This window comes from Cyanistes caeruleus, chromosome Z (assembly GCF_971803275.1).
Source record: "Cyanistes caeruleus chromosome Z, bCyaCae1.hap1.1, whole genome shotgun sequence".
Classification (NCBI taxonomy): domain Eukaryota; kingdom Metazoa; phylum Chordata; class Aves; order Passeriformes; family Paridae; genus Cyanistes; species Cyanistes caeruleus.
Window position 1 is genome coordinate 78,371,340 of NC_141732.1, and position 21,918 is coordinate 78,393,257.

Genomic DNA, 21,918 nt, shown 5'->3' on the forward strand with positions numbered 1-21,918 from the left:
TACCATGTGCAGCAATACCATACACTACGGAGGCACCCCTGGGACCCTGTTACATTAGCTACGGGACCCATCATTTTGAATGGTTTGACTTTTACGCTTTTAAAGCCTCAAACACAACGCTGCAGCAGTGCCAGGTGGGAATAGGGCATTTGCTGTTTATTTGTTTATTTGCGTGGAAAGAGAAAGGACTGTTTGAACAGAATGAGAGACAAGCCGTAATTTTTCTCCCTTTGCATACCAGAGGCAAAGGCTGAAGGCTTTGATCTCAGAGATATCTGAGCAGTTTTGCTGGGGTATTCCTTCTCACCGATTTAGTACTCAAAAAGTGAGAGGGCAGGAGCAGAGAACAGCTCTCCTGTCGAGACAGGGCAGCGTCTGCTCAAACAATGTATTATAACACAGCATAAAGCACAAGGCTTTTCCCTAAGTAAGTGTGGGAGTGCAAAAGGGATTGACTTAGCCATGTAAAGTGTCAGTCCTGAAATGCCTAGACTGCTTGGAAACATGCCTTCAGCTTGCTCTTCTATTTTTTGCAAGTGGTTATCCTGAGTTTGATTCTCTGCTCCCTCATGCAGTTGTTGACATCAGTAACATGGGTGTAAAATGTCACCCGATCAGAAGGCAGCCAGCATTCACCTTGCATTTGTATTCATGACTATACAAGGAAGAGGGCAGCACCAGGTCAGGCCCACTGAGATCCACAGAGATTACTTTGTCAATGTGGGATGTTTATGTTCTGATGGGGTGTTTTATAATCGACTCTTAAAACTCTGCCGCAGCCTATTTGTTCTGGTTTCACGGCAGGGCAGATCAGAACATAGGAACTGTTGTGGTTTTCCACCATCACCGTTTTTAGGTTTTCTTTTTGATTTTTTTAGGTTTTTTCTTAAAGCAAAGCATTGAATCTCTCACCCTTTCATCATTTTGCTCAAAATTTCCAAAATGTAAAGCATTTGTTCTAGGATCAGACTTGGGCTGCTCGCCCACTGGTGCAGGTACTACTGCTTTCCCATGTCACACAGAAATTGTGCCTGGGGGCAAATGCCCCTCCTTTCTGTCCCACACCAGTGCCAGCTTCTTGCCACACTGAGGCACCCACATACATCCATTACAAGACCTCCTAAGGGCACCCCCTCCCTGTCCCCATCTCTGGTGGGCTGGCTTTGGTCATCTGCCTTGCACCTACTCAGCTGTGCTGTCACTCCCACTTTTCAACAGGACAGGGGGATTAAAACAATTTTTAAAAAAAGTGAAAAAACTTGTAAAGTTGGAAAAAGTTAGAAGTCAAAATTTGCACTGGATGTTGTCCATCTGTGAAGGTGATGTGATGAATGTGTAAGATCTCCAGAGAAAATGTGAGCTGCAGGAGGGAACAAAGACAGTGCGTGATCTAGGTGCGCCTCTGCAGTGAAACCTGGGCTTGCACCCCTTGGCCATCAGCACCACCTACTGACACCTCCATCTGCTGGGTACCTCTGTCCTGCTCTACCCTGACAGTGCAAGCTGTGTGGTGCCACCTGGAGATCTGAGTCATCTGTGCCTCCATCCCTGTGCTCCAGAGGAGAGGCATTGCTTGCACCTATCTTAGCAATAACCCTGAGATGGAGTCTGAGTTAGGGGTGGGGAACAGGAGTGTGACACATAAAATCACAGAATCATTTAGGTGGAAAAACCCTCCAAGACCATGAGTTCCCCCAGCACTGCCCAGGCCACCACTGACCCATGTCCCCAGGTGCCACACTCATACAGCTTTTAAATCCCTCCAGGGATGGGGACTGCACCACTGCCCTGGGCAGCTGTGCCTGGGCACCAGGTCTTGACAGCCCTTTCAATGGAGACATTTTTCCCAACACCCAATCTAAATCTCCCATGGAACTTGAGGAACTCTTGTTCTATCACCAAGCTGCATGTCTTGCTGACTTGCTGTTAGGTGGTGGTGAGAGTGTTTGCCTGTCACTCAGGTGTTGACTTCTGAAAGTTTGTGTGGTTTGAACCAGCCAGTGTGGGTAACTCAGGGGCAGTGAACTGTACTCAAGCACAAGCATCTAGCTCAGCTGGCATGACTCGATCTCTGGAGATGTCTCCTTCTCTCTGTTGATCATCTGAAATGCTAAAATGACTTAGCTTAGACACCACTTAGTCATATGAAAACATTTTGTGTGTTTCTGTTTCCTATTCCAATTTTTCGTTCTTAACTCGTTTTCTGCCTTTCTCTGTCTACTGATGTGGCTCATTTCTCATTTTGTATGTCTGTGTTACTTGCACAGTTGGGACCCCAGCCTTCATTGAAGCCAAACGTTTCATCTAATTAATAATAATAAAAAAAGAGAGTGATATACTCTTTGTACAAAAATTTAATTTTTTTCTAATTCCTGTTCAGTCGAAACAGCTCATTTCTCTTGAAACACAATTTAAATGCCATAAGTATTTTCATTAGCATGATGACTGATGATACAAGTCAGGCAAGTAGATTTTGGGCCTAGGCTGATAAATGTTCATGACGTTATTGTAAGTCTGTGCTAAACACTTCAGAAGTCACATGCCAAGTAGTTCCAGATCATTTAAAAAAACAGAAGACTTTTTTTTCCCCCCTTTAACTCCTGGAATGAGAAACAGCCGCACAGTGATACAGAAATAGCACAGCAAGCCCTGGAAATGCCCACCAGTTGCTCAACATTTTTTTTTCTTCATTTAAACAGTTAATCTTCATCAATGAAGATATTTTACTCGTGCGTCTTTGGCATTTCATGGGGGATTTTTTTCTATCTCCGAGGATTCACAGCTCTAGATTAAATGGCTCTTTTGTTTGTGGGAAGGAGAGAAATTCCTGTGGAGAAGCCCAGCTTAAGACAAAACCATAACTTAGGCTGCCTTGAGAGGCATTTTTTGTTTTTGAGAGGCTGAGATGGATTTAAGTGATACATGTGTGTAAGCCATCATGATGGTTTTGCTTCCAGAGTATTTTACCAACACTACATGAACGAAGAAGAATGGATAAACAAGAGGGGAGAGGAAATGTTCAGCTTAGTTAGTTGTCTCATAATTCTGAGACATGTTGCCTTTTTAGCTTTGAGGTAGTTCCAAACACAGATGAAGCAAATTATGCGCTTAGGAATGTTCTTCTATCAGTTGGATAGGCTGTATTTGTTTCATTGACTCTTCTCTGCAGAACAGCAATTGTAGACCTGGATCCTGTAAGTTCCTGTGTTTTTCTCTCATCTGCAATTTTAAATTGCTGATTTGACAGATAGTAGTAGTAGGAGTAGTAATAGTATTAATTTTTATGTTCTGTTTTCTGGAATAGAGAAATATACGCTTGCTTCTTTATAATGGGAAGCCAAAACCCTTGCCTTGGGGCAGGAAAAAAAAAAAGTTCCAGATTTTCAGCCTGGTAACAAATTCATCCTAAAGAATCAGAGGACATTTCCATGGTTTAAATTTCCTGCCCATACACCTTGATGCCTTGCATCACAGTCATTTTACCTCCCACTCAGGGAAGACTTGACAGGACATGTTCATGCTGCTCCTTCATAGGTGACAAGGGGATATTTACAGTGATATTTCCCTACCCACAAGACACTTTGGGACAAGCATGAGTGAAGGCTCAGGACTTGATTCACTTGCCCACACATAGTTGTCATTTGAGATGCCTGGAATATCCTGCCTGGCCTCCAGCTGCTCTTGCAGAAGGGCAGAGGTCTTGTCTCAAGCCCTTTATCATATCTGCCAGCCTCCCTCGGATGCTTCAAATACCTCAGGGCATTTCAAATACAACCAGGTGCCTGCAGAGACTTCAGACCCCTGGCCCAGAGATACACCATCCACATTTGAGCCTCTCCTTTTGAGTGGGAGGAATTTACACTTGAGTGGTGATTTGTCCACAGGGCTTTAAGGAGAGGAGGATGGTTGCTCTCACCCAAATCTGGATATCCACACCATAAGATTGCTGCCTGAGTTGGATTTCTCAGCTTTCATTAAGCCCAGTGAAAGTTTAGCTAATGGAGCCTGGAGCATAAATAATCTTGCACAAAAGTAGGCCCCACTTTTTCAGCTGAAACGCCCACTCCACTCTTCTGACTGCACTAATTTCATCTTTATAGCCTTAAATACATAGCTCTCGTGTAGAAACATGAGTTGCTGCCACCTAAAGTGAGATGAACCCACTATTCCCTCTATTATTAAAAGAAAACACTGTCAGGAGGGTGTTAAATATAAATCCATGGATTTGTTTAAGAAGACAAAATTCAAAACACTGAATTTGATTGAGCTGTTTTCCTGGGCACCTGTCCCAGTAGGAAAAAACAAGGCCTGAGTTCCTTTTTACACCCAAGCTGCTAAATAGAGTCCCTTTAGATTTCTCCTTTCCAGAATTCTATATTTTCTGCAAAACTTACAAGGCCAGCTTTTACAAACAATTGTCTGAAACAGAAACCTCTCCTTGTGTCAATCTGTACTGGGACACAGAGTCCTGAACAAAGAGAGTACACTCTTAACCTAATTTTAGGAATAAAGGTTGGAGAGCTTGTGCTTGTCAGTTTCCTGACATTCGTTGTTTTTTCCATAGGGCTGTGACCTGACCAAAGTCTCAGCCAGGGCCAGAATTTCAGCAGATTCTGTCTCTGTTCCATCTTTGCTTTTGTACAATAAAATTCTGCCAACCCAGGAAAACAGTCATTAAAAAAAAAAAAATTAAAGGAAAAAAAAATAGTCTTTGCTTGCATAATCTTTGCTTCATCATGATGCTCTCTCAGAGAGGATGCTTAACAGGAACATATTCCTACCCTCATCCACCAGTCTGTATTTTGTCTGTCTGGTGCTATAAAATAAGCATATAAGGCTATGGGGAGAGCAGTTCACTGCTTGGAGAGCCTAAAATACTCTGTTTTGGCTTCAGTAAATGTGAAAACTAAAGACAAGCTTGCACCAAAGCCATGAAGAAAATCTCTCTGCAAATTTAGAGTGACTCAAGCATAGATGTGCAACCTTGAAGTTGATAGCACAGCTCCAAATGTCAGTGGTTAAGAGCATTTAGGCTTTTCCATGTATGCTCTTTCTTCTGGTTCCTGTCAATCTGCTTTTCATACATGTCTGTAATAAGTGATTTCCCTCCTCCAACTTCTTTCCAATCTATTCTTTGTCTTCTATTTCCATCTATTTCCCTATTTCATTCCACTCTGCACTCTTCACCTCTTTAACCTTTTCTTCATCAGTCATATCCCTTCTTGTTTCTCTGCTCCATAGAGGCACTCTCTGACCTTATTATACATGGTCTCTCTGCCATCCTTCTTCCACTGTTATAGGAAGCAGTCTCCAGCAAGAATTTTAATGAAAAACACTCTTAAGTATTTCCTTCAGAATTCTTTAAAAATTACTTTAAAAGAATGTAAAACTGAAGATTTTACACTAAGGTACATATCAGAAAAATAGCGTGTCACTGGGTTTTTTACCTGAATAAAAGCAAAAGGATGAACTTGGAGGAAAATTCTGATTTCCCTGTCTGACTGTCTTTTCTCCATTCATAGGAACACTGAGATATTTATCAAAGCCAAACATTGTTCTGTTTTTGGTAATTTTCACATATTTTAGTAGTTTTCAAATGCTGTTTAATTTATTTGTTGCTGAGTTTAACTGTCAATAATACTCATGAGTTTACCTATACATCTGTTTAAACAGATTTCAGTTTTCATAATAAAGCAAATTACTGTAGTTTTCCCCATGAAAGGTGAGAAAACACCCCTTATCTATTGATCTGAAAAAAAGAAGAAAAAAGAACAATAGATGCACTCCCAGTATGCATTATTTTTCATCTCCCTTGCTGATAAAAAAAGCACTCATTTTATGATAAATCAGAATTAAAGTGGGATGAATGGACTCAGATTTTAAAACAATGCCAACATGACACCTTCTAAAAATAAAAACTCCTCTGTTACAGTGGAGTTTTACCTCTTCTAGATTGCAGGGTCTATGGAGACTCCTATTAAGTGCTGAGTTTTCACTTCAAATGCATGTCATACTCAGAGCATTTCTGATTGTATGAACTGTGGCACAGCTTATTACAGATAAAGAAGAAAAATGAAATTGCTCTGCTGCCCTGCCCAGCAGGGAAAATGCTAACTTAGAAATCAGCAGCTTTGGATGCTTTTGTCAGCCCAGTGACTTTCTGCCTATCCTCACCCCACCTGTCCCCAAGTACCTTTGTGGTTTCTTAGCCACCTTCACCTGCAGCTGCCATGAGTAGGAAGGTGTGGACCCCTTGGGGGATCAGTTCAGATATTACTGAAATAAGTTCCACAGTGCAGGTGCTCCCCTGTTTTTCTTCTCCTTTTCAGTAACCAGATGGATTTCTGGGTTCAAGCAACATCCCTGACACAGTTAATTCTCTAATACAGACATCACCACAGGACTGCTTAAGTTGGTGTAGTGCAAGTATAACATGTTGGCAAGAGAAATACATCAGCTGAATTCATGCAGCAAACATATATTTTCTTTTGCTAATGCACAGAGAGTATGAAGCCATTTCTGGAGGAACACTGTGTTTCCTTAGTGAAGGTCTCAGCTGAACTTGTTCAGCAAGATTTTTGCTGATTACTTTGATAACTTCTCTTAGTTTTCATCACTTTTTGTACCATGGACGTGCCTGAAAAATGACTCGCATCATTACAGCAGCCCAGCCCTTGTGCATCATTCGTCCTCCCCCCGGCTGGCAACCTGACTCTTCTGGCTGTGCTTCATGCCAGCACTCTCCTTCCAGAGCTGCCAGTGTCCCATTTAATCTGTGATAAATACAAACTGCTCCCAGCCCTGCTTGCCTAGGGGATATCAGCTCTATCTGCCACATTTAAAAATGATCATCCCTGTTGTTTAGAAAAACAACAGCTCAAAACACCACCCTTGACTTTTCTCATTACTTAAGGACTGAAATTTCCCCATCTGTCTTTCCTCAGCTGCGTTCTTGAGAAAGAAGTCCTGTCTTCTGCTTTCTTTCTCCCCAGTGAGCAGATCCTCATCCACTGTGACAGCTCATCTTGGAATGACTACTTATTCTAGGTAGTTCTTTGCTCCTACCTGGAGATCTTCTCATTTCTGCCCCTCAGTGCACCTAGTGGTTTTCCATAATTTTTTTTTAAAAGAGCCCTTGGTTTCACTTTTCACCTAACCATCCTCCCTCAAACAATGCTTTTTCATTTCACCTCTTTCACAGATTTTAATTTTTGTCCTGTACCCTCTGTGAGAGAATTTAGTTCATCATCTTCATGTATTAAATGATTCATTTGCTGAGATATTTAATGGGAAATTTAATTTCTCCAACCCTGTCAGTCTCTATCTGTCCCTCTTCATTCTGTCAGTCTCCAACAACTCTGCACTGTAATTTTTTGTTCAACTTAAAGTTGAGTCTCCAAATACAAAAAGCTTTTGATTCTGAACCCTTTACCTTGAAACTCTGCTCACAAGGCCTGGGAACTCAGAGCCTTTGACTCTGAATTAGTCTTTTGACCCCTCGAGTTTTCCTTTCATTAAATTTATTTATTGCTGTCACCAGCATGTAAGTACTGTGTTCTTCTACTTTGATCCAACTTCCACTAAAAATCCTAATTTCACTTGTTCATTACTTCCTGGCATTAAAAAAAAAGAAATTAAAAAAAAAATAATAATAATAATAATAATAATGGTGACTTCTTCCATGATATTTTGGGATCCCAGTCCCACACTGTTTGATGGCTGGGAGCCTGTGAAGGGCCTACACTGGAGCTGGAGGGGACAGGGCAGGAGCACTTTTACAGTCACCTTGTGTGACTGTCCTGTGCTGCCCTGGACTGTGACCTGCTCCCTCCAGCTCCATTAAGTGCTCATCCTGAAATTCACTAAAGACTGAGCTCCCAGACATACAGACTTCATTTACAGTGACTGAGGCTGCATTTCCATTATTCCTCAGTCTCCTGACTCACCCAGACAATATGCAGAGCAAGAAGAAGTTCTGTGATCCCTCCTGTACTGGTACAGGAAAAAGGAAATCCAGAGCAAAACCAAAAGGCAAAGAAGAGCAATACTGCGTCTGCCAGGAAGTCTAATTCACCACAAATAAGAAAAAGACAGGAGACTGGTCTTTCAAAATTCAAGTTGCAGTTGATCGTCCTCTTAGGCTGCAGGAGCATGGGCAGCAGGGTGAAGTAGGGGATTCTCCACCTCTGCTCTCCTGTGATTAGACCCCACCTGCAGTGATGTGTCCACCTCTGGAGCCCCCAACACTGGAAAGATGTGGACCTGTTGGTAGAAGCCCAGAGGAGGCCACAAAAGGTGCTCAAAGGGCTGGATCACCTCTGTTCTAGAGCCAGGCTGGGGGAGCTGGGGGTGTTCACCTGGGGAAGAGAGAAGGATCTAGGGATATCTAGACCCTTCCAGTACCTAAAGGGGCTCCAGGAGAGCTGGAGAAGGATTTTGGAAAGGGCCTGTATCGACAACACAAGGGTGAAATGGCCTCACATTGACAGAGTGCAAGGGAAGATTAGATATTAGGAAGAAATCCTTACATTTTATGGCTGAGCAATGGAATCTTGAGACTCATCCTGATGATGACAAAAATAATGCTTTCTTACCCTATTCTCCTGGGGTCTAACCCTTCCACTGATAATGCTGACAGCTACATAGTTACCAAATACTGCATGTCATTGCATGCAGCTCCACATGGCCCTGGGAGCCTTGTCCCCAAAATGTGAAGGGATCTGCAGCCTCCCCAGACAATCCCACACCTGCACAGAGCCACAGCAGCTGCTCTGCTCGCTGGAGAGACACCCTGCCAGGCTTCAGGTACTGCAGCAGTTGCCACTGTGCTCCCTGTCAGGAATCACAATTATCTTCATAAAGAAGTGAAGAGGAAGACTCACACTGCATTACTTGAACACAGGCACAGAGATTCACCCAAGTAGAAAGGAATGGCAAGATGCATTTAACCTCATTAGTTTCAGTAGGGCTGACTTTGTGCAATCCATCAGTGTACAAATACATTAGGGGAACTAAACTATTTCCACATCTCATTTACATAATGGATGGGATGTGAAATGAGTCCTATGGAGGAGAAGTGCCCTGGAGGCACTAAAGTTTATCACAATATGTAAGAGTTCTTTTAGATCATTGCATTAAATTTCCACTAACAAGATAACAAATTAATTGTCTGCATTACTGTACTAACCCAAAGCGGATAAAGTGTATGATTTCAGCAGAGGAAGGCAGCTGTTTAAGACAGCTTGGTGGTTATAGAAGGAGGCAGAAGAGATTAGTGTGTCTCCCAGCATTTGTGTGCCATGATGCCAGCCCTCCTCCTGCCCCTTTAAGAAATCTTGCTCTTCTCTAATCTGATGTAGGACTTGAGCTTTATTAGTGAAGTGAGGGAGAATGAGTAAATCAACTGTATCAGATAAGCCTCAGGACATCTGGAAATTGATCATTCTGCAGAAATAAGCACTCTGTGTTTATTAGCTGGGAGTTCATCACTATCACTTCTTTTTATTCAATTCCTAAGAGATTTCAAAGCTATCATCATAGTATTAGCTCTTCTGACTGTTCGACTGGAGATAAAGATCAGAAGATCTATCTAATGATGGCTTTCTCAGTCTCCCTCTTTCTTTCTCTAAAGCTATTCTGATTAAAAAAAAAAAAAAAGTAGGAAAATAGCTAGACTGAAATAAAGCAGACTTCATCTCTTAAATTTTTGCCTGTTGGCAATGGGAGTAATTTTTTTATTATTATTATTCCATAGGCACTTGGTTTTATTCAGGGGGACACATTCTGCAAAATATAAAATCCCTCTTAGAAAAGGTGGAATTTGAAGTTTCTAATGTGGTAGTGGAAAAGGGAGGAAGATAAAAGGACTTAAAGTCATAAAGTGGTGCTTTACATTGAAAGTACAGTTATTTTAAATGATAATACACGTCAAATAGAACCCAGGGAAATGACTTCCATAAGTTAGAAAGATAATAATATTACTTTAAGAAGAATAATTACTTTCCTTAACTACATTTATCACATAGTAATTCAGTGCTCCCTTCTGGAATATGATGCAATGCCAAACTTTTGACTGATTTATTTAAAACCAGCCTTAAGAAAAGATTTACCAAGATATGAGGTTTCCTCTGGTTCTTTATTCCAAACTGAGGAGTTATCAAAATGCAAATACTGTGAGTAACTGCATGTTTAGATGTGCATTCCTGTACAGCTGCATTGCTTAGCTTCATTGTGCAAAGACACTGGGAGGAAAAAGAAAACCATCTGTAAGAGTTTTCCAATAACAATGGTCAGACACATAAACAATTTAAGTATAGCTGTGGATTTCCAGAAATCAGTGGGGAGTACAAATCCAGTCCAATGAACCCTCTAAGGAAAAAAAATCTTCCCTACCAGAGGCCTTCACTGAGATCAATTTTTATCAGCTGATTTTCTCCTTTTTCCAATGGCAAATTAACATTTATTATCTCTTTTGGACTGGCACTTTGAGTTCCAGCCTGGGTGCACATTGTGCTAGATTCTGTACACAGATTAAAGAAGAAAAGGTGCACGTTATCCTAGAATCTTTCTGTGCAAGTACACAATGAGAGAAAACAGATGAATGCAATAAGCAGGGTGATCATGATTTAATAGTAAAGCAAGGCAAGTAAATTAATCCATTTGTAAAGAGACCAGCACAATTCAGTTGGACCACATTGCTTGAAAAGTTAGCACTTAATAACAATAACAATAATTACCAGGTCTTTAAAATTAATGTATTAATATCAGCTAGAGCTCATAAGTTGCTTAGCCAGTGAATGAAACATGGTATAAATCTTTAAGGAAAGCCAAATTTCAAGTCAGTCTTGACTTCCCTCCTACACAAGCTTTCCACCAGTTTTCCCTGACTAGAATCATGCTTCTCCTGAATCACCTTTTTATTTATGATTACAGGATTATTTCTTGATAAGCATATCATCACTGTTTTTTTGATAAACTCCTTTGTGTCTGGCTCTGCTTTTGAAGCCGTCCTTTCCCCATGCCCTTTCTCATTATATATGTAATGATTGATTTCCTTCCTTGCTTTGCTGCCCATTGTTCACTTGCATGTGTGTGTGGTGTTGTCTGTGCTATCAGTAGGACTCAGGGGAGTCAAGGTGTGGGTCTTTCATGGGAGGAAAAAGGCTCTAATTTGGAGGAGATGTATAAAGATTAACAGACAGTTGAGAAGTAAGGTCTGAATCAGGCCACGAATGTACATCATGGAATCCTAGAATGGTTTGAATTGGAAGGGACATTAGAAACCATCTTGTTTCAACCCCCCTGCAATCATCAGAAGCACCTTCCACTATTCCATGTTGTTCCAGGACCCATCCATCCTGGCCTTGGACACTTCCAGGGATCCAGGGGCAGCCACAGCTTCTCTGAGCACCCTGTGCCAGGGCCTCACCACCCTCACAGGGAGGAATTTCTTTGTAATATCTAAAACTCCCCTCTTGGAATTTAAATTAGTTCCCCTTTGTCCTATCACTATCTGGCTGTGTAAAAGAGTCACTCTTCAGATTTTTCTGGATGCTCCCTGCAAGTCCTGGAAGGGGCTATATGGTCTCCCCAGAGCCTTCTCTTCTCCAGTCAGAACAATTCTCATCTCTTCCCAGTCTGTCCCCATGGCAAAGGTGCTCCAGCCTCCACAGAATCTTCTCTCTTTCCAGGGCAGTGCCAAAGGATAAAATATACTGATTTAATGAATAAGTGTGTGAATTTTAAACTCTTACTTCCCTGTGATGATGTTGCAAATTATTTATTTCCACCCGATTCATAGATGGGTTGAACTAGGGCCTTCTCTTACCCGAGGCCTTCTGTACAGAGCACTCCAAATGAGAAGAAAAAGTCCAATGAGAGGTGATGACACTACACCAGCAGGGCTATCCTCTGAAGGACAGGTGTTCCACTACTGTGGTGTGCATCAAAGCAAATTGCTTCAGCTCTGTGTGTTTCCAGCAGTGCATCTGAATCTGTTTGCATTCTGGTATCCATGGAAGAAAACTGGTGGTTCTCCCTGACTGGCTGCTCCAGATCCATAAATTACTCTTCTTCCTCAATATAGATGAGGTTTTCAGTGAGGTGAGGGAGCTAGGTTGAAGAAACCAAGCTCGTAAAACAAGAGACAGATGTCTGAACCCATGATTCACCAGTGATGAGCTGCAATTGGGCCATGTAGACTTTGAAGTAATTCATTACATTTGTATCTCTTCTGCAGGGGGAGGACTTTCCTCAATGATTTGTATGACCTTGCTAAACCCAGATAGGTGGTAATTGAGCAACTACTTCTTCAGAAGAAACAGAATAAAAATATTGAAAATATTGACTCACCCCAAAGGCAGTGAGCAGCACTTTGGTCTTTGACCTTTAAGCATCCTAGGGTAGTCAATAACCTGGCTGTTAGATGCTGTGCCTGCCACTGATTTTGATTTGGGAGTAGTTTAACCTTGAACCAAGATCTAAGTAACCACGGCAACAGGAAGTTGGCCTCTCCATCCAAGGAGTGGGGATCCATAAATCAAGGTCCCTAATGCAAACACTGTGTGCAGGTAGAGATTTGAGAGGATAAGTGGTTTGTGGGGGATTACCTTTGAAAAAATGAATGATTGTCCCTTGATACGTTGAAACACAGCTTCACAGGGTTTTTTTCTTTTTTTATCAATAGAGGTCAACAGGCTACAGCTGCATGTTTTCATACGGCTCTTTATATAGGCCCTTCAGTTTAATTAGAACCAGATGTTGAATTTATGAGGTTGTTAGCATTATTATGTACCATATGCACGTGCATATATGTGTGTGTGTGTTGATACATGCACCCACATGTGCACATTTCTTGTGCACCCACTGCACACATGAATAAATATTGTTTAGGCACAAACCCAAGCACTGGGTAGTGATGAAACCTCAGGTGTGCCTACACACAGTTCCAAAGGGTAATTACCTAGTCAAATACCTCACTTATTCTATGGGACACTGCTTTATTCAATGTATAGTGCTCACCTAATGAACAGCTATTTGGGAGCTGGATTTTCCTTTTGCTATTCAGTGTGTGACATCATGTCTCATTTATTCCACATTTCTAAGCCATGGTATGAATAGATGAATGTTTCATGAATGTTGATAATTTTATTTTCACAGGACTGCTCTCGAGATGAGGGGTATATTATTGTTCTCATTTGCACTAGAGAAGCCAAGCAGAGAGAGACTGAAGTTTAATGGATACAATTTGAGATGCTTAATACTAGATTTGAGGCTCTGGAAAGATGTGTGGTCTAACAGGCAGAGACTGCTCTGTTTATCTCCACCAATCTGTGACCTGTAACACTGTCTCACTTATGACTATTTCTGCCCCTTCTTACCTCCCTTAAATCCACCAGCTGATATCAGATCACAGTTTCTTCAGGACTCCTGTGCCAAACTGGCCCATTCCATTAGCCCCATCTCTCAGACTCCTCTCACTGTAGCATTTCTGTGGCTGAATCTGATAAGGATCTCTTCCACAGCTTCTGAGACAACCCACAGATCTGCTGATATTTCTCATTTAATGTGCCAGGAAACACAAGTTCATAGGGACTGTTTATAGCAGCTCCAAATAAGAAATATAAGGAATTTTTGGTGTATGGAGCACAGTGGGACACAAAAGGGAAAAGGGAGCAGCTGAGAGAGCTGGGGGGGCTCAACCTGGAAAAAATGAGGCTCAGGGGCTCAGGCTTCTCACTCTCTACAACTCCCTGACAGGAGGGTGCAGCCAGCTGCGGGGCCAGACTCTACTCCCAGGGAACAAGGGACAGAACAAGAGGAAGGTTGTGCCAAGGGAGGTTTAAATTATATATTAACAGAATTTTCTTCACATAGAGGGTTGTCCAGTTCTGATGTAGGCTGCCAGGAGCAGTGGTGCAGTTCCCATTCCCTGGAGGGATTTAAAAGCCATGAGGATGTGGCACTTGAGAACATGGGTTAGTGGTGGCCTTGGCAGAGGTGGGGAAACTGTGGGAGTAGATCTTGGGCAGCTTTCCCAGGCTTGATGATTCTCTGATTGCAGGTGTCAGAGCACCTGTGGAAAGTCTTTGAGGAACCACCAGGTGCTATCCAGGTGCAGTCAGGGGTGGCAGAGGGGTTTCAGTGCTGCAGGGGATAAAGACCCCCACCTGCTGACCTGACCTGCTGTGTCAGGAGGTTTGCTGACCTGGATCAGAAGTATTGTGGAGATATGCAAAACCAGATCAGAGTGGGAAGTCAAACTCAGCAAAGATGTCAGGAGATTTTCATGACTGACCAAGAAGCTCCTGAGTAATGTCAGGTACAAAAAGGAAGCAAAGGAGACATGGAAGCAGGCAACCCAGAGAACTGAAGCTACAGTGTTCAAGCATGCAGGGATGGGCTTAGGAAGGCAAAGTTCATCTGGAATTGAAGCTAGGGCAGCAGGTCAACAAGAAATGTTTTGACAGATACATAAAGCAGCCAAAAATAGCCTCAGGAAAGATATCAGAACCCTAGCTGAAAAAGATCAGCAGAAGACTGATTGTTCTCTTTGCCTTGATCTCTACTGGTAAGAGTGGCCTTTGAGGATCCCAGACCTGTAAGGCTGGTGTGGAAGGAAAACCTGCTCTTGAAGGGGGACCTGACCAGGGAAAAGTTAAATGAACTGGATATGCATAAATCCATGGGATTTGTCAGGATCTACCCAAAGGTGCTGAAGGATTTGGATGGCATCACTATAATGCTACTCTTGGTTGTTTTTGAAAGATTGTGGTGATCAGGAGAGGTATCTGAGGACTAGAAGAGAGGAAATATCAGTCCAATAAGGTCAAGAAGAAAAAGCAAGGAAGCAGCAAGACCATTCAGTCTCACCTCAATCCCTAGAATTTGATAAAGTAATTGCTAAGAGCATTTCCAAACACATGAAGGAGGAGAAGATGGCCTGGAGTAGTTATCACAGATCTGTGAAGGGGAAATCATATATCACCAATCTGATGTTTCTGATCTTGATTTTATCAAGAGTTCTGCCACTGAGTTCTATCAGCTTCTTGTAGACAAAATGATGAAACACAGGCAGGATAAATGCACACTGTGATGGACTGAAAACTGGCTGGTCTCAGAGGGTTGGGATGGATAGCACAAATTCCACTTAGAGACCAGTCAGTAGGGGTGCACCCTACGATATGGGGACTAAAAGCTTTTAATATATCAATTAATGAGCAGGGTGACAGGGTAGAGAACACCCTCAGCAAATCTGGAGAATTTCAGAACTCAGAGGAGCGGCTGATACGCCAGAGGAACATGGACATATGGGAAGGAGTCTAGTTGGAGGCCACAAAGATTATTAAGAATCTGGGATATCTCTCTCATGAGGAAAGGCTCAGAGAGATGGGATGTTCTGCCTGGAGAAGGCTCAGGGGGAGTTTTCCACGTAAGGCAAATGTTTGATGGGAAAGATTAGACAGGATAGAGCCAGATTATTCTCGGTGCTGCCCAGTGACAGGACAAGAGTCAGTGGGCACAACCTGAAACACAGGTTATTCCTGAACAGTGTAGATTTACTTGTTTTGATTTGTAGAGGGGATGCACAGGCTGTAGAGAGTGGCTGTGGATTCTCTCTCCTTGGAGATATTCTTATTTGGCCAGATGTGGTCCAGGACAGCCTTCTCTGGACAGCCCTGCTTGAGCAGGGTGAAGTAGACAAGGTGTGGAGCTTTTGAACTTCAGCTGTTCTGTGATTTTTTTTGAATCATTGTATAATTTAATTGCCAAAATCCGATGCATTTTACCTGAGGCTTGTGTGCAGGTTGCGATCTGAAAAAAGGGGGAATTTATGAAGGATTATCTCTGATAATTGAGTATCTGCCCTAATCATGTTGAAGCCAAACATCACAGAGACTGGGAGAGGTTTTCAAATTTCCATGCCAGAAGTTTAAACTTCACATATTTACAAGCAAACAAATGGTTACAAACTATAAGAGAGTTTGAGAAATACGGTTAGTATTACAGTATCACAATAATATTACTGTTAGTGGAGGAATTTTCCAGCTGTAAGTGCATAACTTTTATTTTTCTGGAATATTTAACTTCTTTGGCATTATTTTACTACTCATTTCTTCTGCATTGTAAACTGTAGGTAGAAAGATATATGACAAAGAACTTTCTTTTTAAACTCACTTCCCTTTGATGAGCTGCAAGGCAAATTTAATTAGGAAGGGAATTCCTGAAAAATAAATGCAATGTGCTTTGGAAGGGAATTGCATATTGAGGTTGTTCTTGATGCCTGCTCCTTACTCAGATGAAACACCCACTAAGTCAGGTGTTTATAGCAGAGAAGTATGTAACAATGTGTGGAGAATGAACTACCCAGGAAATGATACATAGGCATTCCCACTAAATAGAGTTATGAAGGATATCTGTCTTTATGCATGTATCAAAGTGTACATGTTTTTTTTAGATGAAAAAGTACCAATGTGGAATGTTTTGTTCGTTCATAGAGACCAGTGAGGGTACATCCTTCAGCAAAATTATCAAAAATTAATTACAATTATGATGCTTGCTAGTATCAAGACTGTATTATGGATACATCCACAAGAAAATATGGGAATATATCAATGTAGCAGGGACAGCAACTGACTTCTCTTTTTTTCAGATATATCCCCAGACATGTTACAGTACTAATACTCATCCAAATTTTGTTTCCCCAGGAATTGCAGGTCCCCACTTAAAAGCAGACCAGACTTCACTTCATGGAAAAATGGAAAGTTCTGCCTGTAATGTGATGATCAGAAGGAAACCAGCAGCTGTTGACAGTGTTGCAATGCCAAGTCCAGTATTATCTCTCCTACCTTCATCATCAGCAACATCTGAAGCAGGTAATGCCGTTTTTGCTCCACCCCCTCTGTTTCTTCCTCATCTTCTTCCTTCTGGAGCTGTACAATATGTTCACCTAATTCTCTTCCCAATTGGAAAAGCAGCTGCAAATGTAAATCGGGCTGTAAAATTCCCATTGGTTTCTTACAGTGATTGTGTATCTTGGCACATCAAATCTATTTTATTCACACACCACCACTTGTGCAATGAGGACACAAATAGCACCAGCCTGTATGGTCTAGCAGGACACTCTGCAGCAAGACTTCTGGGTTCCTTCCTCAGCCCCATTCTTCATTTCTTTTAAATTCTCCCATCCCTGAAGCATGAACAAACCGAATACACAGTGAATAGCTGAGGAGCAGATGAGATTTCTTACTGCATACTTGAGTGATTTTAGTGTAATATTCTGTCTTGCGAATGCAAAATTGTCTGGGGCAATGAGCAGTGATTTAAAATACCAGAATAAATAAGTCAGAATAGCATGCCTTTCTATAAGCTTATATTTTGTTCTTCTATTTTGAGTCAGATCAAAAAGGTGATATCTTTATGCTGTTGGAAATTGAGCCAAGTCATTTAGGCACAATCATGCCTTTTCTTGGGCATGGATAGAGAAGTTAATCTTGCATTTTGTCTTAATTTCCAGCGAATGGGGAATCCACAGTTCATTACCCTACATGCAGCCATTAGGAGTTTCATAGTCTTGTCAAACTTTTGGTGCCACATACACAAAAAGCATATTTGTATCACTGATTTACAGAATTATTGCATTTTTAATCATTCAACTGAAAGTACTGTTTCAATGCATTTATTTTTATTTCACTCTCAGTTCCTGAATAAACAGTGAAAACAAGGGTTTCATGCTGCAAATTAGCCTCTGTAAAGATAAATTTTTGTATTAAAAAAATCAAGATTGTCCTTTTAGTCTTTAATACTTTCCTATATATAAACCCAGGACAGATTTTTAAAGCAGCAGAGAAGGAAAGCACACAAATATTTTATGATCCGTTTCAAGATGAAAGTGTATGCTTGACTGCACAGTTCATTCTTTCCATTTTCAGAAGTCTAATTAAATTGTTGGTTTATCTGTAGCCCAGATGTTGAAATAATTTAGCTGAAAACTGAAAGAAACTGTGTTAATGGGAAAACAGGACAGTGCTATGGGTTTCCTGTAATTAATAGGAAGCTCTTTGAAAATTCCTCCATTCAAATTAAGCCAGAAAATTGACCCCAGCTTTGAGCAGCCTCCTCAGTGCCATGTTCTTGCAAGTGGCCTCAGGCACCTCCAAAGGGATGGAGAATGACAGGCAGCAAGAAGGAGTTTAGAGCTTCAGACATAACAGAGCCATCCAGAACAAACTTCTGGGGCCAACAAAGAGCATCCAGGGAGACTGATCCACCTGGGCTCACCTCCTACTTCATCATCACTGTGCTGGAGTGGATCTTTCAGCCTCCTCTAAGATACCCTTGGAAACATAAATATTTCTGGTAGGAATGTCTCTCTTTGCTTCAGAAGCTGCTTCCAGCATCATATCATTCCTGCATGGCCTGCCAGCATGGCCTGCAGCCATTTCAATTTGTGAGGCTGAGCCTCACTGCACCTGTGGACCCTGGGGAGGGGAGAAACACCAGACCTCCATGTGCCTTATTTCAAATGTGTAAACCTATGGTTTAAGGCTAATATTGGTTTTTGCTTGTCTTGGGGCAGCTAGATGAGGTTGTTTGGAGAGTGGGGAAAGGAGGAAGCAAAAGTATGAAAGCTTGTGCCGCATCGTGCATTTCTAGTTTCTCTTCATTTTGGGTTGCATTTTGCCTTCATGGAGGCAGCTTGTGGGGAGGTGAAGGGAGATCAATTTGCCCAGGTAAAAAATTGTCCCCCTGTGCATCTCTGGTGCCTGGAGGCTGCCACAAGTTGCATCCTCTCCATGGGAGCACATTCACTTTTTTATATCCCTGCATGCAGACATAAAGTTACTTTTATCCACCTCCAATCCCTTCAAATAGATCAAGACAGAAGTCTTCCTCCCAAAGTGATATTCGCATGTACAAACAGCAAAATATGTGCAGGAACGGGGGGGGGGGCGGGGGAAGCAAACAAAAAGTTAAGACTAAAGTTAAAACCAACACAGACCAGAGAAAAATCAAAAAAACTAAGACCAACACAGATCTACTTGTGTTCAGGATTGGGCAGGATCTGTCTGGATAAAATGGAAAAGATTAATACTTAGCTTTGGCTTTCAGCAGAGCAGTATATCACATGGCAATATAGGAAAATATTTTATATCAAAGATTGCTCACCAAGAGCTTCCAGATGAGTTGATAACACCTAATGGTTTTCACTTCAATAGTAGTTTATTTTGGCAGACCTCCCTGATATTTTAGCATAGGCACACCTCATCAAAGCTTCCCCCTGCAGGCCCATCAGACTCTTTCTGCATAGTCTTCCTACACCAAATGCAGAATCAGATGTCCCTGACATTCAATAATCAAAATAATGTTGGGTTTCCTAATATCTCATAAGCCTGACCTGAAAGCACATGCACTTACTCAATACATGCATTCTGACTACTGGCAGGCTGTGTAACAACTGAAATTATTTCTAGAGCCTGCAACTACAGAGTCTTGCTAGGAAGAAAGCAAAATAATTATTAGTAGCTTCCAACAAGCTCCCTGAGAAAGCCATAAACACCCCAAAGCATTTATGAAGGAAAAAATAGTGCAGTAAACCAGCAAACAACAGCAGAGAAGGTTTTTTTCCTAAATGTGAAAATGCATTTCAGCACAAAAATGAACAGAATTGTGAGCTTGCAAAGTTTTATAAGTGGGGGAGAAAAAGGTATGTAAACATGAAAGAAGACTCTGAAAGTGATGTTCAGCTTGTACATTTACCTGCATGAGCAGAAGCCTGCCCATAATTGCCTGCATATCAGTTAATTTTGGGGAATTGGGCAGTTTGGCAGAAGGCAGGTGATGCCTCTGCTCCACTGGGGCAGTGTCTACTCAGAACCAGCCTCCACTCAGGACTCAGCCTGAGTGAGCTCTTCAGGGCTTAAGACACTCACTGGGGTTCAGGATAGAGCACTGTGTTGTTCTTATCCGGTATCAGGACATCAAAACAATGTGCAAGGTCGTCTTGAATTGCATCGAGTTCCCATTTTAGAGTTTATAAACTGAGGTCATCCTCTACCAGCTGTACAGACCAGGTCCCCACTGACCATGTTCAGGTGATAACACCAATCTGCAGAAAAAACTGGCTACAGATAAATCTTTGCAAAGACATAAAATCTTTTCAGGTACTTATTGTACCTGATAAGTCTTTATCGAATTTTTTTTCCTGGTTCCCTGGCTTACTTTCTTTCCAATGAAAATTGAGAATAAAGCCAAATCTGCTATCATCATGATACCTTGCAAGCTTTCCTGTATTTCTGCTAAATTTTCCATTGTCAATCACCAACTAAAGAATTTCAGCTTTACTTTCTGAAAAAAAAACCAAAAACACCTCAAATATTGGAATTGAAAAAAAAAAAACCAAAACATAGGACTTGAAAATGTGCCCTGACCATAGAAATAAAAGGCAAAAAGTGGACAGTGAATTTGAAGACTGTGCCAAATGTTTGATTTTTCAGATCTTCTGACCTGAAGCTACTCTCAGGATATGGGAGGGACTCAAAGGATTTGAATGCTTAAGGCTGGAGTTATTGGGACTGCTTATGTCAATCACCAGTAATGACAGATGAGAATAATAATTTTCTGTGACAGGGACTTAACCTTTTTTGATCAAATTTCTGGGAAATAGCTTGCTGCCACTTGCCTTTAGGGATCTTGAATCCACAGTTTTTAGGGGTGACCTACTTGGGAGGAATTTTGTGCAACTAATTAGCTTCTCTTGAGCAACTTGGATATTTCATTTCCTTTCTCTTTTCCTTTGGTACCAAAATGACTGCATTCCTCTTTTCTTTTGTCCTTTGTGAACCACAAACTGTAAATGGGTTTTATTTTTCTTTTTGGTGTGGAGAGTGGGTTACATATGGAAAATGTATTTTGTTTTGTAATTAATGAAAACCATACTTTGGGAAGTTGGCCATCCCAGGTCTTTATTTATAAGAGAGCATATGTCTGTGTTTTGTTTATGACTCACTCCTACTTCTTACATTGTAACTTGGGTTTGTTTATGCAAGCTCTTTGCTGAATCCAAGCAACATGGTGGTATAAGAGCCAATAATTTATGTTCTCCAAGAGGGGAGGCCAGTGAATGAGGTTTATATGCTGAATCTGTCACAGCCCATAGGGAGCAAGAGGAGATTCTACAACTTGACAGCTCCTGGTTATCTGCAGAAAATGCTACAATAGCAACTTTATTTAAACTACTGCGGGAAGATTAGCCTGTTAGCCATGAAGACAGAGATAACCCCCAAATGAACCTTTCTCAAAATCTTGCCTGCTCGGGAAACTTCAAGGATTTCAAACCCAAATGACTTCTTGACAGTCAGGTGTAAATTAAGTTTGCAAGTAGATGTGGGCTAAGGTTAATTTAGTGGGATGTTTTATTCTTCACCAAAAAAGAAATTCTGAGCTCCACCATTTCTTCCCCAGCAGCACAGAACGGATATGTTAGGAGTGAAAGGAAGCACCAGTTATTGCAACAGCAGAATTAAAACATTCTGCTTCCCTCACAAAGGGGTAGTTACTTCTAATCTGTGTGCAAATCCTGAACTCTGAACAGATGCCATGTTCAGGAAAGGACAATGAGACAATTTAGGCAAAACAAGCAAGGTCTCGTGTCCTAAGCAAAGGACCAGGAGCCAAGAAATTCTGGGTACTCTTCCCAGCTCTGACAATGACTCACAATGTGACCTTGGCAAGGGACTTAACTACTTTGGACTTCGTTCAGATCTAAAGTAAGTGATCTGAACCAGGAGTAAGCTGACTTTGGGGGCCATTAAAGTCAATTATATGACTGAGTAGTTTCAGCTAGTATCTGAAGAGATGATAGTACAGAAACCCAGACAGGGGTAATGAATTTGCCACAGATGAAGTGACCCACACATC

At 41.5% G+C, this 21,918-nt stretch overlaps 1 protein-coding gene across 5 annotated transcripts in view; it reads left to right on the plus strand.

Moving 5' to 3' along the window:
- Positions 1-21,918, plus strand: part of SETBP1 (SET binding protein 1) — a 268,911-nt gene that overhangs the window by 240,902 nt on the left and 6,091 nt on the right. For all 5 annotated transcript variants that reach the window (XM_086867067.1, XM_086867068.1, XM_023944060.2 and 2 more), the window contains one exon: positions 16,707-16,874. In XM_086867067.1, the coding sequence (XP_086723193.1) occupies positions 16,707-16,874 (168 nt within the window). The remainder of the gene's footprint in view (positions 1-16,706; positions 16,875-21,918) is intronic.